The 18,398-nt window shown below is 41.4% G+C and overlaps 2 protein-coding genes across 2 annotated transcripts; both read left to right on the forward strand.

Annotated features, from left to right (window-relative positions):
• Window positions 1-710: 710 nt before the first annotated feature.
• Window positions 711-1,856, forward strand: si:dkey-172o19.2. Its single transcript, XM_034881683.1, has one exon. The coding sequence runs from the start codon at window positions 794-796 to the stop codon at window positions 1,769-1,771; it is 978 nt and encodes a 325-aa protein (XP_034737574.1). The 5' UTR covers window positions 711-793; the 3' UTR covers window positions 1,772-1,856.
• A 2,819-nt stretch (window positions 1,857-4,675) lies between these two features.
• nfil3-4 (nuclear factor, interleukin 3 regulated, member 4) lies at window positions 4,676-15,887 on the forward strand. The gene is made up of 3 exons (XM_034882570.1): window positions 4,676-4,875; window positions 14,547-14,665; window positions 14,776-15,887. Exon 3 carries the CDS (start codon window positions 14,811-14,813, stop codon window positions 15,558-15,560), a length of 750 nt encoding a protein of 249 aa, XP_034738461.1. The 5' UTR covers window positions 4,676-4,875; window positions 14,547-14,665; window positions 14,776-14,810; the 3' UTR covers window positions 15,561-15,887.
• The last annotated feature ends 2,511 nt before the right edge of the window (window positions 15,888-18,398 follow it).

Below are 18,398 nucleotides of genomic sequence, written 5' to 3' on the forward strand. Positions count from 1 at the left end.
CAACAAAAAAAAAGGTTATAAAAACGTAAAACAAAGATAAAAAGATTGATAAAAAGCGTAAGCGTAGCCTAAGTGGTTTTCATTTTTGACGGGGAGAGAACACAAGGGTAATACTATTTATCAAGCTCATCACTTCTTTCACTTTTTAACATCTCATTCACATCTTTCCTGTTCCTGAATAGTAAAAGAGGTTTGTAGGTTTTTTGTTAGTACAATTATGCAGAATGGCTTCATTGATTTTTATATTTAAATATTAGTACTAATGCCTTAAAATATAGCCTTTGCAACATTTAATCATGTTACCTACTTATTACTTTAATAATATTTCAATGAATCATTCCATGAGCTGTTTTATAGCCTATGTGGGCCAACATCTGAATATATAATGGAGTAGCCTAAAAAGTAAAATAGGCTACTTCTATCATGTAGTTCTATACTAGAAATTAAAAAGGCATTAATTTAATGCTATAATTATTTTTTTAGCTAATACAATAACACGTTTTAAGCATATTCTGTATATTGATCATGTAAAGTTCATAAGAGGAGTAGGCTCACAGATAGATAGATATGTAGTGTGTTTCCTAACAATCTGTGCAGTAGAGAATCTATGTGACAGCGACTGGATGTATTTAATATGTCCTGTAGGCCTATGCATTTTCTGTAAACTGTTTTGACAATCTGTTTTCTTTGTTCATGCCAATAAAAGCAAATTGAACTGAATTTATAGTCATTTATTTCATAAAATAAAAAAAGCTGCTAGATTGAAACTTTTGAATGTCCCCACTCTAGTGCCATGTCCATCTCGAGGAGCCCTGAGGCTGAGGCAGCTGCTCCGTGCCAGCCCTCTTCCTCAGTCGAGTCTGATCCAGACCCTGGACTCCTCTTCCCGGTGACACGGTCCTCCCTGCTGACTCAACGTCTCCTGCGTTTACGAGCCTACAGCAGCCGTGTAAGCCCCGTTACACGACGCAAGAGGGAGATGATCCCCACTGACAAGAAGGATTCCACCTACTGGGATAAGCGAAACAAGAACAACGAGGCAGCCAAGCGGTCCAGGGAGAAAAGGAGGCTGAACGACCTGATGCTGGAGGGCCAGCTGCTGGCTCTGAGTGAGGAGAACGCCCAGCTGCGGGCTCAGGTACTCAGCCTGCAGTTCCACGGTAGCCTGAGAGCAGAAACGTGCAAAGCTGCCTCCGCTTCGCCCTTATCAAAGAGACCGGCTCCCTGCCCTGACCTCTTCCAGCCAGGACTGTGGGGAAGCAGCAGGAACAACCCGGCTTCCGTACCGGGTGCGAGAGAACAAGGTGGGTTTAATCCACACCGTTCTCACAGTAGCGGCACACAGCAAGGCATCTTCCACCTCTCCGGGCCCCGTGCCCGCTCTCCACGAGCGGTTATGAAGGGCGGGGGGTCAGCGGAGGCAGAGGTGGATGCTCAGCGACACGTCTCCTCCAGCGATGACATCCACAACTCCACCGATGAGTCTTCCATCAGAGCATTTCTGCCCTCACCCGAGACACTCCACCATGCCTCCATCCTGTCCTACCAGCCTAGAAATTGGCTGGTGCCCCATCTGAATCACCCGGCAGTGTGCCATAATAATTTCCTGCTGCCTTGGCGGTCTTCCTATCTGGCCCCGCCGACCGTCTACCCCGGCCTTCCTCTCTACATACGGGAGAGACACGGCCACGGTCTCGGTGTGGAGGCAGACATTCAGGAGGGATTCAAGAGTCGGTTCAGCAGTGCACCGACGGGGCTGCCTCAACCCTGAATGCACCTCCGTCCTGGTGGACGCTGACAGGATAGTTCACTGTCTAAGAACAAAGCGTAGCCTAGGCCTACTGTCCAACTTTATGCTTCATGTCTTGCGAAAATTCTTACAACGGTGATTGTTTTGGTTTGTTTTTCATATGCCGATGAATAGGCTACACAGTACGCTATGCTTTATCATATGATAACATAGCTTATCAAAAACCTACCCTATAAATGCAACAGGCTGTTCAATTTATTATTTCGGGGGGGAATGGGGATGACAGGCCTATTAAACTAGGAAATGTAGACTGCATAGAGAATGTTTTAACGCAGCCGCACTGTGGATTTACTGTCTGACTTTCTGTGGTTTCAAACGTGTTTTTATTCTTTCTATCAGCGGTTAGGTCTACACTGCACACACGGCCCAGTGCTGCCAGAATTAAAATCCTCTGACTTTTTATTTAAAAAAAGATATGCATATACCAGAGCCTATTTTAAATGTTATCAACACAGGCCTACTTTGATAGCCAAATAAATGCAACAGAAAGTCACTCCAGGTCTCACGTTGGTCATGGTTTGGTAGCCTAGGACTAATAACTTGTTTCAGACATAAATTACATTACATGGGTTGATTGTTGTGCTGTTAAGCTTCATTGGGATTTTTTTTTCCGTTTATCTGTGGTGAAAAGAAATCAGTGACTGAGCCAGTGAAACTGGGTGCTTGTTGACTTGGTATTCCCCTTTTTATCTGCACTGCGTGAGTTCCCAGCAGCCTTAATGGAAAAAAAAAATCAAACGTTCAACCGTTTTTTGTAGACTGCTCTGGTTTGAGACCTCATCCTCCATTGCATCTGGCTAAGTCATTCCTTTGTGCTGAAGTTTTGTCAGGATAATTATACTATTAGCCTAGTAAATGAATCCCGAATTAAAATCGTTTTATTGTTAGTGCAATTTATGGCAATATAGGCCCATATTCATATTGACGCTGCATACAGCAGCACTGGTGCAAATGACGGCAACACTTGCACTGCATGGAGCACCCAAAGGCTCCTCACTGGCGCTGTCACTCAGTGGATCGCTACAAGCCAATCAGGTTTGGCCGCTCAGCAGGCCTTCTTAGAAAAGATTCACTTTTAATGACATGTTTATGTTGTAAACAGTTTTGTTCCTACGTGCTTGGGTTGGGTTTAGTTTGGAAATGTCATTGTTTTTTAACAAAAGAGCTGTTAAAAACGTATTAATTCCCCCTGGTTAGAATGTCATCTCTGAACATATTTCCGAGTGGCCTCGTAACCAGACTGTATGTCTATGTCCCCCATAGACTGTAAGGACATGTCCCCGCATGTTCCACCTGTAGAGGGCGCTACAACACAGTAGGCCTAATGGTGGAGAGTGGGGAATGCACATAGTGGGCTATCGTTTCCTAAAAAAATAAATAAAACAAATAATACTATACATACACACCTCTGTGTTTTCTTTATTGTGGGGTAAGATAAAAGTTACATTCACACTGATTTTATAGAGAATGATAAATAGATACATAGAGAGTTTAATATCATCAGGTGGGTTAATGAGACGGGTCAAAAGAGTTGAATATTTCTAACCCTGTTAGAAGGGAAGTCACCCTTTTTTCAGTCTTCTAAATTAAGTTTAACATTACAGGTTTTGTAAAAAAAAAATAAACTGAAAATTAAATAATCTATTAACTATTTTTCGCTGATGTAGGAACTTTGCAACCATACATAGGAAAAATCAGGAAGACTAACTTCAATATCAACACAAAATAACTTATCTAAATCATCAACTCTGGGTCATACAGCTCTAAAATATTTGTTTCTACTTTGTTTCTTGTCAAATTATGATGAATTTAAACAATTTTGTAATATGCTTTCTAGTTTTGACAAGAGGACAGTTTCAGTCATCCCACGGACACAACTGACATTTAAATTAAAAAGAAGTTTTAAGTCTACACAGATATCTGGTTGACATACTAGAGCTTGAAAGGTACTTTGTAGATGTTCAGGTTAGACTACGACCTCTGTGCCGCGAAACAATAAAGCATTTTAACGTTTACACAGACCTCTGGTGCCTCTTCATTAAAAGGCTTGAGTACATCACAACAGGAAGCAAAAATCTTATTTGTCTCCATGTGATGTGTTTATACATAGAATGGGGGTTTCCAGTCACGACAAAAGCACGTGTCATAATCCAAATTACAAAGTTAATTTGTCTTCCTATAATGTATTACAAGTGTTTCTAAATATATACATCTATACACCTAGTGATAAAAATAAGTGAGAGGATATTAAATGTGCGGAGAAGTAGTCGCAACTTTGACATCTACGCTGATAAGAGATGCACACTTCTCTTTTTTTGTTTGTGAATCTGAGTTGCCAAAGATTTAACACCCATACAGAAAAATGTCAGTCACTTCACTTTAACCTTCTCCGTTATGCTTTGCTGGAAGAAAGAAAAAATATCCGAAAGACGCCGAACTCTGGGGATATGTTTTTCCCACGTGCTTCCTCTTGAGGCTCAGTCTCTTGTACTACAGGTGCTTCTACTACTTGTACTAGTGCTACTGTTTTATATTTCTGAAAAGAGGCATCAGCTAAGCACATGACATGTTAATGTCTGTGTATGTGAAAAATGTAATTGAACACTACACATCATAATATGGCTACAGTACAGCAACACACAGAAAAAATCCCAGTACTCTGGGATGCTAAATGCATGTCCCTTTACCATTTTAGCATACAATACACAACATATCTGCCTGACAGTATTGTACAGGTAAGGTGGATACGGGTAAGCCACCAACACCACAAGATCAAGGGGCTCAGTGTGTCACTTTTTGTGACAACAGAGGTGGATAGTCAGAGTTAAAAGACAGGAAAACAACACAAAGAGTGAGAGAAAGCAAAGAAGGAGAGAGGGTAGGACCGACAGCAACGAGCCATTATGAGCCCCGCTCTGCTATATGTGCATCAATCTCATGACGCAGTCTCAAAGGACAGTTCACCACTCTAAGTTGTGTATCAGCAACAAGTGAGAGCGAGATAACTCAGAATTAGGTCGTTGACACCTCTGCGTCAGTGGACTTTCTGCACACAGCAGTTGAAGGTAAGGCCTCAAGCTCCTTTTCACATCTAGTGGTTTAGACAATCTATCAACCAATGGAGTTAGGGGAAGAAATGGTTTAGGTGTAACTGACCAAAGAATAGATGGTTTTCTTGCATATACTACAATTCCCGTGCTGATTGCAGCACAACATGCCAATGTTGTGTGTGCTGTGAAATTGGTGGTCAACCCGGGAAACCCATTAATCATTTAAACATCTTTTAAGTTATCAAAATAAAGGATCGATTGACTGAGCTTTTCAGTTATTCATACACATTACATACACACACACAAATATATAATACGCATATATGATATTTTGTACACACAGACACACAAACACAAACACACACACATACATATATGTATTTTTTTTTAATCAAAACAAAACCAATTCAAAATAGATTCCCAGAAAATGTCACTCCATTATCTGTCAAGAACTTTTTGAGGAAGTATTAATACCTTGTGAATGTCAAGATAATTTAGGAGGACAGTTCTGTACATGGTGTGTTTCTATTTTAAAAGTCCTTACGGTGAAATACTGATCGTGTTTTAATATATTGGCCAAAGCTGGGATTTGGTAACTGAACTTTTCAAATATACTCCAAATAATAAAATAGTTATTCAGAATACAGAATATTGTTTTGTTATCTGGAAAGAAGGGAATAGACGTTGTACTTAAATTGTAACAATATGTACAATAATTAGAACAGTGGGCTTCTAATGATCCTTAACTCATGGTTTTGAATTACACATGAATCATGATAAATCAGATGACTGTATAAGATAAGACCGTCTGACAGATATCTAAAGCTCTCAATACATCACATGTACGATTTTAATTGCAATCCAGAGATTTTCAAAAAAACAAAGTACAAACCACCCTCCTACAGTATTTAGCTATATAGATTATTGTGCATAAGGAGTAACTTTGTACATGACCTCAATATATTTAAAGGTAAAACATGGAATTTAGAAGATTTAAATAAAAAGCCTTTGTCCAGCCATCCATTAATACATGTTATACCATGGTCTGGGTGAATATTCGATTCTGCTTGGCTGTAGGGTTCCCATAAAAAAGTGTTATAGGACACCTACTAAAGGAGTTCTGAGTGTTTACCGTTTTAAATTCAAGCGCTACATTAAAAGAAACATATTTGTTTTTTATCAGTTATTTTCAATAGTGTGGTGCTTCTTTTTTGGCCACCCTTCCATCTCCCCAAGATCAAGTATGCCCCCAAGTCACTGACAGTGTGCTGCCCAGGGGCTGGCGGCACAAAAACAACATAGCCTTACTGGCCGCAGCTGTCTCCGCCATGGCCACTACCCCCAGCGCCCTTCCCTAAAGAGACGTTTTCCCCTCAACCAGACAGCTCTTGCTTGCTCTCAACAAAGCGCTGATATGACAGTCGTTCCCACAGGAGGGCCGCGCCCCATCCTCGACCTGTCGCAATTCAATCGCTCCTCCATGGAGCGCCCTTTCCACGTGCTAACCATCAGGCATGCGCTAGGATGTGTGCGCCGCCACGAATGGTTTATGTCTGTGGATCTGAAAGATGCTTACTTTCACATCCAAATCCTTCCCAGGCACAGGAAATTCCTGCCTTTCTTCTACCAAGGGGCCTATATCCAGTTCAACCGGCTGCTGTTCAGGTACTCACTAGCCACCCACAACTTTTCCAAGTGCATGGAAACGGTGCTCTAGCCGCTACGGAAGAGGGGCATCAGAATCCTTTTTTATTTGGACGATTTGCTCATTCTAGCCCCCTCTTGGTAGCAGGCGGCGCTACAGACTATGGAGGTTTGGCAGCACCTGCAAACGTTGGGTTTAGCCATAAATTGGCAAAAGAGCGCTCTGGTCCCCGCGCAATCAATAGTTTCTCTGGGCGTGGACAGAAACTCGTTCACCATAAGAGCCAGGCTGTCAGCATCAAACAGGACGCCCTGACCGCTCTGTTGTCCCGCTTTGGGCCACACACAACAGTGTCAGCGTTGTCAGTGATACAGCTCCTGGGCATGATGTCTGCAGGACACACGGTGGTTCCCCTGGGTCTCCTCCACATTAGGAAAGTCCAAAGGTGGTTTAATCGCCAACGACTCGATCCCATTCGCCACAAATGGCGGATGCTGTCCATCCCTCATTCGCTCCGGTCAGACCTGCTGTACTGGGGGAATCCTCAGACCCGGCCTTTCGGGGTTCCCCTGGGCAGAGTGACGTCGTATGTGACGTGTACACAGATGCGTCCCTTACTGGCTGGGGGGAAATGTGTGAATCACAGGTGGTGGGAGGGGACTGGCCTCCTCCCCCTCTCCCCCACATAAACTGCCTGGAGCTGTCCACGGTGTGTTGAAACATTTCACCCCGGTGGTGTTGGGGTAACATGTTGTCGTGCAGACAGACAACATCACGGCGACAGCATTCATAAAACGCCAGGGTGCCATACGCTCAGCCCAGCTGTTGCAAATAGCCAGATGCCTCCTGCTGTGGGCGCACTGTCACCTGCTATCTCTCAAAGCCATGTACAGTATATCCCTGGGATTTTGAACCGGGCGGCCGACCTGATGTCAAGGGGAGGGCCCTCCAACAACCAGTGGAGATTGAATTCCACCATTGTTCAAATGTTATGTTCCAACTGAACGGCGCGATCTGTAATCCCCCAGTGATAACCCAGAGGTTGTTGGGCTGGTTGCTGAGCGGGAACGCCTACAGAGATTGGTCTTGCTCCTGGTGGTGCGCACCATCCAGGGCTCCAGAGCCCCTTCTACCACAGCATGTTACGCAGGGTGCTGGTCTGCCTTCCAGCGCACAGAGAGGGACGCAGATTCCACATTGTGTCCCCAACCTCTCGTCTTGACGCATCTCCAAACTCTGGTGGATAGCAATTTGGCTCTATCTACACTCAAAGCATATGCAGCAGCCATCTCATCCTGCCACGAAGGCTATGGTGTGAGGACAGTTTTTGCCCATCGCCTGGTGAAGCGTTTTCTGAAGAGGGTTAGGTGACAAAAACCGTCTGTCCATCCCCTCACCCCCCAATGGGACCTAGCTCTGGTGCTCATGGCTCTTTGGAAGCCCTCCTTTGAGCTTCTGGCACAGTCTTCTCTCAGAACGCTGTCACTTAAAACGGCGCTTCTCCTTGCCCTACAGCCAAAAGGGTACGTGACTTATGTGCACTGCCGGTTTCTCCGTCTTGCCTCTCCATTAGAGGGGACAGGAGCGCAGCCTCCGAGCCTCTGTACATTGTTGTTGGAAAAATGTGGTCTATGTTCAGCTTGTGGGACCTGTGCCGCGGGTTGCATTGACTACATCAACTTCGCCCTAACCCAGTAGCGTAGCCCTTAAAGGGCAAAGCCTATACAAAATAGAACAATAGTTAGGTATTGTAACTCCAAAATTCTATGAGTATAGGCGTAGCCCTCTAAGGTCCGAGCCACCTATTCATAGAACATTAGTTGAAGAAAAAGCTGATGTTTGGGAGACAAACCAAGGGTCCGCTGTGTAAATATACAGTAACTGCAGACAAAGTTGAGGCCAGTGCTGGACGAAAGACCGGGAAAGAAAATCTTTAAGACTGCACATGCGCGAAGGGATAAACTCAGCCCTTAGAGGGCTACACCTATACTCTTAGAATCTGAAGTTACAATACGTAACTATAATTTTTCTATGAGCTGAGCGGACTATATAAATATCTCCTGTTGCTAAGGGTGAAAAGTGGTATCTAAAGTCCGTCCTATTTACTGGCACAGTGAACTTTTGAATTGCATAACAACCTTATCATAGACAGTTAAAGAAAAGAACAACCGATCCCGTTGTTCTGGACCGAGACCAGTGAAGGAAAATAGAAGCACTTTTCTGGTAAAGGGCTAGGCGTTACTGCGCAGCCTCCAACTGAGCTTAACGACGTAGATGTGACATGAGCAACCTGTCTGAAAGTTGTAAGTCTTCTGGCAGCTGTGCCAAGAGAAATCTCAATCATTCCGAATCTTGTAGAGAAGGCGAGCGTAGGTATATGTTAGGTGATAACAAAGGCACAGAGTATTATTGCTAACTAAAATTCTAGTTAACATTAGTAATTAAACCTAAACAGCTAAGGTATGTCAAAAATGTCTGCGTGCTTCTCCTGACAATGCTGTGATTTGTCAACTATGCGAAAACAAGTCGCTTGGTTATGACACAATGGTTAGCCTATTTTTACAAAACGTCTGCTAAGGAGCCTCGTGAGGTATAAGGTAATAGAGCCTGGACAGCTTATGTTTTTAAACACTTTAGATGTAAAGTTATTCGCTGTTAAAGTCGCGGCAAAAATAAATGCCAGTCAATGGAATTAATTTTAACGGCGGTTAAGTGCTTTTAGCATTAAAATGCTGCCATAGTAGGTAGGCTTTGTGGACGCCCACTTACCCCGTTGAACCTTATGGGATGGGAATGATTGTTTCAGGTATTAGTTTAACCTTAAGGAGTAACCAGGGAAACAGAGTTATGGTATGGAAAAACTTTAGCTTTCCATTGTAAAACAAATTAAAATATAACTTAATGGTTTATAAAAAAAAATGTGCCATGTGACCACTGTCTACGCATGTTGCCTGACAAGGTGTCCATTGTCAGGCCATAATGAACAACGGCGGGGCACACATTGCATGGTTCACACCCCGCCGTTGTCCATTAATACCTAAAAATGGATATCACATTGGGCATTAAGCCTTAGATAATATTGATGGCTTAGTACCATACTCTGATAGACATTGGATATTTTATATAGGTTTGGTCTTTTCATGATGCCGGAAAGACTTTGATTAAAGTTTAAGTCATCAGTTAAAAAAAAGGGAACGTTATTTTTTATTGGTGTTTTGGATTTACAATATATAAAGAGTACACGAAAAAGATGGCCATAAGTTATTAGCTTTGCTCTTCAAGGAATGTATGAGTTAACTGACATTTTAAGCTAAGGGAATTTCTTTTATTCCCCCAAGAGAGCATTCATTCACTCTAATTTCCACAATGGCAGTTTACCAGAGATATGAACATTGTACATTGAGGTGAAAAGCCACAAAATATGGACTGACTACTTTCTCCTCCTATGGGTATAGTTATTTTAACAAACGCTGCCAGGGTGCACAGAAACATAACAGCAGATGGTAGAGTATGAGAAAACCGATAAACAGACAGAAAAAGAAGAAGTTTGAGAGTTCCTTACTAAAAAGCAGTCTGGCTATTATTAGTCCATAAGAAACAGGTGCACATGTGCAGCAGGGTAGTAAGCAGGCTCGGCCTCAAGAGAGATTTCACTCAGGAACCCTCTCTCTTTTTTTTTATTTTCTCCCTCCCTTATGATTATTGTTTCCTCTCTTCCTGCGGTTGCTTTTTTGGGTTTGCTAGCACAAAGTACACAACGCTTTGTGTATGTGTCAAACACAAGTATGCAGGTGTGCATGTTCTCATACAGACAGACACATATGGCATTTTGTATATGTTCTTGCTGGGCACTGGCATGAATATTTTTAACCTGATGTGTGCGTCCTCACCACCGCTTAAAAGGGTGCATGGCTCTTTTTGAAACTTTGATGCTTTCGGCTCAGCCTGACTGGCACAACATGTGGTCAGTGAATATGCAGAGAAGGTGCTCCACAGTAAGTGTGAATAACAAAAATAAAAATGAGAACTTAAAACTGTGCTTCGGTTCCTCGTGTGAAATCCTGAGTGACAGTTTATTTCACAGCAGAATTTATTATTAGGGGTCACATGTAACTGTAAGCATAAAGAACTGTATGATGTCTCATTAGAAATTAACTTATCAGCTATAGGAAAATATAGAAAAGACATTATGGAAACAAATTTGTTGAAAAGTATGTGGAAGGTCAATGTGTTGAAATCTGTGTGTCTTTGCATATGACTGCACGCACAGAGGGGCTGGCTGTGGTTTCATCACAATGTTCATCTTTCTTGCACAGCTTCCCATGAAACCACACAAACCAACGCAAATGAAAGACTATATTAAAAGCTGCTAGTATTGTTCTCGGACTGGTTATTCAAAATATCTTCCTGTTTGATTTCTACCTTCTGCCTTATGTAAAAAAAAAAAATGGACAAACCCTCACTGACTGCATTTTCTTCCCCACAATGCAGAAGAGTCAAGTAAGGCATTTAGATAAAAGAGATGGAGAAAAGGGAAGTGGTGACTGGGTGGACAAGTCCATCAAAGAGGAGGATGGGGGAGATAAAATGAGAACACAATGTCAGACTAAACACAACTAAAGAATGGACTTGATGGTGAAAAACTGTATACACAGTATAGAATTGCTTGATAGCAAGCTCAATTATTCACCACTCAACTCAGCTGAATCGAAGACTGGGTACAACAGCAACCTCCTGGCCACAAAACCTCAAAATGCAATGGTGTATTTTAAAGTTTCTCAAAACAGCAAAAAGAATATTCTGCAGCATTAGTATTCTAAACTAAAAGTTAAATTTAAGATTGAGTTTTGGATTAGAATAATCTGTACAGCTGGGCCAGAAGGCAAAGCTCTTAATCTACCAGTCAGTTTTCATTCCTACCCTCACCTATGGTCATGAAGGCTGAGTCATGACCGAAGTAATGAGATCCAGGGTACAAGCGGCCAAAATGGGTTTCCTCAGGAGCGGGGTTGGCGTCTCCCTTAGAGATAGGGTGAGAAGCTCAGTCAACCGTGACCCCCCGCCACCCTATACCGCATAAGCAGACGAAGATGGATGGATAGATAATCCGTGCAAAGTGAGCTCTCGACAACCTGTGGATCTGTACAGATCGGTACTGTGGCCGAGACGGTCCAACACAAAAGCTATGATACAAAACTCCAAAGCCTACAAATACATAGGTGACAATGGAAGTGAGTGTGTTGACAAACGTCGCCGGCGGATGAGCTGGAGGAAAGTTCTTGTATGTTTGAGAAGTAAAGGAAACATGGTTCCTTGCTAATTATGATTACTGTCGCTATGTGACTGTCACAAATAAGCAATGTTGTTCAATATCTTTTATTTTCATATGTATGTATGTATGAAGCTACAGCTATAACATTATCTAAATGGCGTCCAGCGTCTAACACGCGACTGCTACGTTCAAAGTTTGTCACGTTTAGTGAAGCTGGTTAAAAAAAACAAAAAACTCACACAAATATTATATCCCACTATTATGTGCCTGTAACTTATTTACCATATTTATCTGGCAAATTATCTCGATACAGTTGGTTTGGAAAGTGTATGTGGTTATGGTTATGGTAAACACATGTTTAAAGTGAATGCTAATTGTGTTACATTGAATATGCTGTCTATTACATTGTTGGGGGCGTAATATATCATACATATACACATACACAGCTTGGTCTAAATGAAACAAACCCAGAATTTTAATTATGACCTTGTTTCATGCTTGCTACTGGAAAATAAAGTAAGTACATAAATAGAATTTAGAGTGTGGACTCTTGTGTTTACACTGTCATTAAAGCCATGTAAAAGGGTTTGTTCATAGACTGTTTATTACCATTTGTAAAGTCCACACAAATATTGAACAACATTGCTTAGTTGTGACAATTACATAGAGACAGTAATCATAATTAGCAAGAAACAATGTTTCACTTACTTTGCAAACATACAAGAACTTTCCTCCTGCTCATCCACCAGCTCCATTTGTCAACAACACGGTCACTGCTGTTGTCACTTATGCATATGTGTTGTAGCTTTTGCGTTTGTGTTGTAGCTTTTGCGCTTGTGTTGTAGCTTTTGCGTTTGTGTTGAACTGTCTCGGCCACCGTAGCACAGTAAGTAATGTTTGAAATAAGGAACTAGGTATGACTGTTGCTGCATGAAGTCATCGTTGATAACAACTATGTTCTATAAGAGCACATTGATCATCAAGCACATTCTTCTCTGTCTGCTTGTTTCCCGTCACATTCATGTGGTTTAAACAGGTGAGAGTTTATTTAGAAGTCCTGTTCGAGCGCTGGAGGTGTTAAGAGTAAAGTGCAACTGAATACTGCACTGTAGTAGCCTCTGTAGCAGTGAGAAAAACACATGCACAGACTTACCCGTCACTAGTTGGGTGCAACAGTAAACTGCAAGTTTGGATAAGAACACAGACACACGTAGAAATAACTTCACAAATCAAGGTAAATATTAACCTAAATCTATCATCTAACAATTCAAGTGGAATGTAATTTGACAATTCCTTCAATTTGTGTATTAAAAATAGTTTAACTTAGAATAGTGATAAATATGTATTAAATTCAGAATCAGCTATTTTGGCAAAGTAAGTGTGTATTAGAGGTGTGAGGAATTTGACTTGATTTTAGTTAATCTCAATGTACTTGAACAGAAATAGGCATGCCAGCTGAAAACAAGGACAAAAAAATTGATGTATTTAGGAATACATCTGTTGTAATTGTGTTATAATTTAAGACAAGACAGAGTGCAAAGGGTGCTGGGATAAATATGGAATTTGTAGTCTAACAGGTCACTGTATACATAACGTAGTTTATGGAAGTATATGTAGCGTGCTTAATTGTATTAACAGTGATGTTATTTACATGTTTAAACATGTGTATAAACTATTAAGACATCTCATTTACAGATGCAGTGAAGTACAGTTGAGGTTTGCTGTAACTAGTCTATATCCCCAACGTTCCATGTCCGCCGAACATTCTGTCGGACGTCTCTTTTTCCCCTGGCAGCATGTTTACAACCTTCCAATTTCTTTGTGTTGGCATTGTAAACTCGGGTCGATTAATGTGGACTATGATTAACTGCTCCCAAGACAGCTACCTAGACTATCTGTCCAATCTGAGTTTTCTGTTGCACGATTAAAATAACTTTTGAACGTACACATGTTCCACCAAAACAAGTTCCTTCCCGAGGCTATTTTGCAGTGCTGTCATTGGGTCTGGCGCGTAGCGCAGCCCAATACGATTGAGATTGGTTTGAAGAAATGCCAAAAACCCAGAGGAAGGTTTTTCTCCTATCCCAGTGCTGTGGAGGAAGGTCTGGCAATGATAGACTACCAAATAACTGAATTAAATGTTCATCAGAGTGATGACCTGTGGGAAGAAACTGTTCCTGTGTCAGGTTGTGTGGGTGAACAGTGATCTGTAGCGCCTACCAGAGGGAAGACATAAGAACAGGTTCTGTCCAGGGTGTAAAAGGTCTGCAGTGTTCAGGATACTGCTTGTTTCCTGACTCTGGAGGAGTAAAAGTCCGGAATGGAGTTTGATTGATGATTTCTTTCCGCAGTCCTGACTGTCTGTTGTAGTCTGTGCGTCTCCTTCTTGGTAGCTCATCCAAACCAAACAGTGGTTAGGTTTTCATCCAAATGTATCACAAATCTGTACCAAAATTTAAGAAAAATTTGCAAAAGTAAATGAAAAGAATGGTTACGTTCAGAATGGTAGTTGTGGGCAGTGTTGAGCGGCTTTTCCTGAAGATTGTTCTGACTGCACCAGAGAACCAGCTGCTCAACCTCCCGTCTGTGTGCAGACTGTCTGGGTCTCCTGAGTGGTGTATGATACCAAGAATCGAAGATTCTCCCCAATATGTATCATCACTCCAGTGACATGTTTTTCAACACTAATTTAGTTTCCGTAATTGTCAGTGTTGTTGCTGTTAAAAGGAATATTCTTTCCATTGTTTACTTTTTATTCTTCTTCCCCAGAGCTTACAGCTGTGGATATCACATGTAAAAAGATTGTCAGCAGTGTCACATACTCCTGTCATCACCTCATTCAGAAATACTACTGTGCTTTTATCTAAAACAAACCACGATAAGAAGAGGTACAACACAAATCAGATAAGGTTATACTTACACATGAAGAAAAAGTACCTGTATTACTCAACCTCCCACACAAGACTAAAAATCTCTTCTCTATTCTTCTTGATTTCAGGTCTGGGTACGTTGTTTCTCATTTATTCATCTACCATGGAGTCCCAGTCGTCACCTCTTTATAGAGGCGAAGAAGGCCATAATTTACAAATTGACGAGGAACTGGTGCGTAGAGGACCCCGTCGCAAAAGGGAGTTTATACCTGAGGAGAGGAAGGATGCCCTCTACTGGGAGAAACGTCGTAAGAACAACGAGGCAGCCAAACGCTCACGGGAGAAGAGAAGGATGAATGACTATGTGCTGGAGACTCATCTTATGGCCATGAAAGAAGAGAATGCCAGGCTCAGTGCTGAATTAATGGCCATTAAAGTGCGCTTTGGCCTGATCCACCCTGCAGCCTTCACTGCTCACCACGTTAACCAACTGCAACACCATGTCCACAGCGGCACCCAACCTATCGCTGCCACTAGCACGCACCACCAGTCACTGCAAAGGAACTACAACTGGGGTGGCAGAGACTCTTCTGTTATACAACAACCACCTCACCCTGTCTTCATTCCTGCATATGCCTTCCACACAACGAGGGGCTATTCATATTTGAACATGTCAGGAAAGACTGGACCTGGCCTCCTCCCTCCACTTGGCATTCCTCAAAACCTCTTGCCCCCACATTTGTCCCCACCTGGACCTCATCCACTGAAACCCATTCCAACGAGAGCTGCCTCAGATGAGGATGAGGAGCAGCAGGTTCCGGGGGTATTGTCCCGATCCTGCCCTGCTCCACCTCGCAAAATCTCCTCCAGAGTCAGAAACTACTCTCCACCAAGACAATACATGTCCAACTGACTGTCCAATAGAAGAGGGTTCATGTACTGTACATATTAAATGACTGACAAATAAATTCTTTATTTCTCTTCAATTACGGTCAAATATTTCTGCTGACACTGTAGGAGCTCTTTTGTCGTGAAATCATGGTTCATGTAAACTTTCACGCCAGCGATAGACCAATGATTTATTGGCAGTTTGCACATTATCTGTATAAAAGTTTGCTACTCAGGCACCGCTACAGCTCTGTGTCTGTCACTCACCACTGAGTTTGATTTAATGTCCCGCCCACAACTGGCTATCTTTTACTGTCTATTATGTTAAAAGTTTGTAATTAATTAAATAATTGCTTACAGCATCTAAACAAAAGTTGTGTTGGATTTTGTCATCAGTTCCAAATCAAAATCGGTGATCGATTTTAATAACTGCTAATTATCGGTATCCCCCTTGAAAAAAACAGTATTGGTCAATGTCTTCTCCCCGCTCTGCACTTTTTGTATCACAGCGCACATTGATGGTTCTATGTTGGATGATGATCATTCACACTACAGCCATATGACAAACATTTTGCCCTCAAACAAGTCAGTAGGTGTCTGAATAGATTACATTCATGTAAAATTTCACAGCACGCCCTGCTGTGCCACAAAAATAGAGCTCTGAAGCTACTTCTCTGTGTGTGCTCTTTAGTCAATGTTGAGTAGGGGTTCCACTATGGGTTATAAATAAGATAACAATACCAACTGGTCTCAGCTAACCAGTCTCTCTTCAGAACTCTGATGACAATGTAATCACTTAGCAAGAAGCAAAACCATGGGTCTTCTTTTTAGATGTATGAACTGCGACAGAACTAGATGTGTCCTATGTCATTGTATTTTATTGATAAACATTATTCAGTGCTAATGTATATCTTTAACCATTAGTTTTAGTCTTAAGTGCATTAATTTAGAATCCAGTATTCCCTTCCTTTTTTTCTACAATAAAATACAGTTGAAAACAAATAGTAACCTAGATCAATTTGTTTTGTTTTTTTAATGTAAAAAGATAAAGATGTGGATAATAAAGATTAAAACACATGGTTTCACGCCAGATTGATATTTCTTTGCCCTAACAAACTACTGTCAGCAACCTCCAACAGTGAAGTATGACGATATATTTCCATGGTTTTTCTGTGTCGGCAGAACTAGTCACCTTCCCCCATCCTCCAGCCAAAGAAAGATTGAATCTTCTTATATTCCAATAAGCTGAAGGGACAACATTTTACATTTGAAAAAGTGTCTTCTTTTTTATTTATTTTTTACAAACCTGAAACCCTGAATGGCTCACAAAAGGTAAAACAAGAAACTGATGTTTAAATTACCATGCTTTCCAAACAGAGGAGATACGAGCTGCAACTCAATACAGAGGTCAACTCATACAATGCTGTGCCTCGGGCAGACGTAAGACTTTTGGGCTTTTTTAGTACTCAAAAGAATTTCAAGCCTCGATCCTGGGAACAGAACTATTTGCACTACTTGCAGTTGGCCTATGTTATTTCTTTCAGTGTATTTGTGAGTCAACAACACCCCAGCAGGTCGCTGATGGAAACATTGCTGCCAGGCGAACAACCAGTCCTCAGCTGGCTCACAGATAGACTCAAAGAAAGAGTCAAAATTATTTATATTACTCTAACGTTATTACATTCAGTGTGTTAGTCCTTCCCCCTTAACCTTCGTCTTCATACAGTTTTCAGTCAATCCATTTGCCTTGTTTTGTAGCTTAAACAGCTAATGTAACATTAGCATAAAATACTTTACAGCTGCTTTTTCTTACTGGAGCGGTTAGCTTTCGGAAGAAAACATGGTTGTTGTGTCAGAGTGAGATATACTTACAAGTAAGTATTTTGTGTGTTTTTCTGCCAATTGAGAGCGTGGGAACTCGGACACATTTTTGGTGCGCACTATTTATCTGCTGTTTCCGGTTAAACGACGTTTGTCTATCGTTTATTGGCTGTCACAGCCCAGGTGATACCCAATCAGCAGAGACGTGCTTGTAAACTCGCGGTAATACGGCAGAGCGCTTGCGCACACAGCAGAATGTTCAACGCACCCCCGTTTCAGTTGAAAAAAACGTGCAGCTGCGGGTTGTCACCATAGACAGTTAAAGAAAGTCAAAGTTGAAGCTAGTCGCTAGGAGTCGCTAATGGAGTAGAAACTTAGACGCAAAGTGAACAGAGATGAGTCAAATTTTCCTTCTGCGTGTTTGCTTCTAAATATGGGATAATTGCTATATTGTCAAAACAAATTGGTGTATCCCGTGTATTTTCTGCTTAATCTATGTGAATATAGGATATAAATGGTTTCGTTTTTTAGTTTTTTTAAATAGGGATTTCGTTTTTCTACAATAATGATTGCTGTATCAATGTTGGTTCTTCTGCTGCTTATGTCTCAACAGTGTTTCCAACCTGCTATCCCCTATAGGCTAGCCTACATCATAACAAATGAAATACGTAACCAAACAATAAGATGCTACCTCCACATGACTGTGCAGACATGGTTAAATGTTATCTTGTCCTTAGGCAGAATGATGTTTATCTCTCCCACAGAGTTTCTAATGTCTGCCAAGGATCATTGAATCTTTGTAACACCTTACACAAATAATTTACATAATGCAGGACGTCATGGCCTGTTTAATAAATAAATTATTATAATGATAGTAAATAAAATATGTAACCATACATTAAGATGCTACTTCCCTATCACTGTGATGACATGGTTAAATCTTATCTTGTCCTGTTTAATAGCTAAACCATATGTTATTTTAACCGTTTCGACCGTACTTTGTCTTGTTTTGATTCCTTTATACTAACAATGATTTCAACAC

This window comes from Etheostoma cragini, chromosome 9 (assembly GCF_013103735.1).
Source record: "Etheostoma cragini isolate CJK2018 chromosome 9, CSU_Ecrag_1.0, whole genome shotgun sequence".
NCBI classification, from domain to species: Eukaryota; Metazoa; Chordata; class Actinopteri; order Perciformes; family Percidae; genus Etheostoma; species Etheostoma cragini.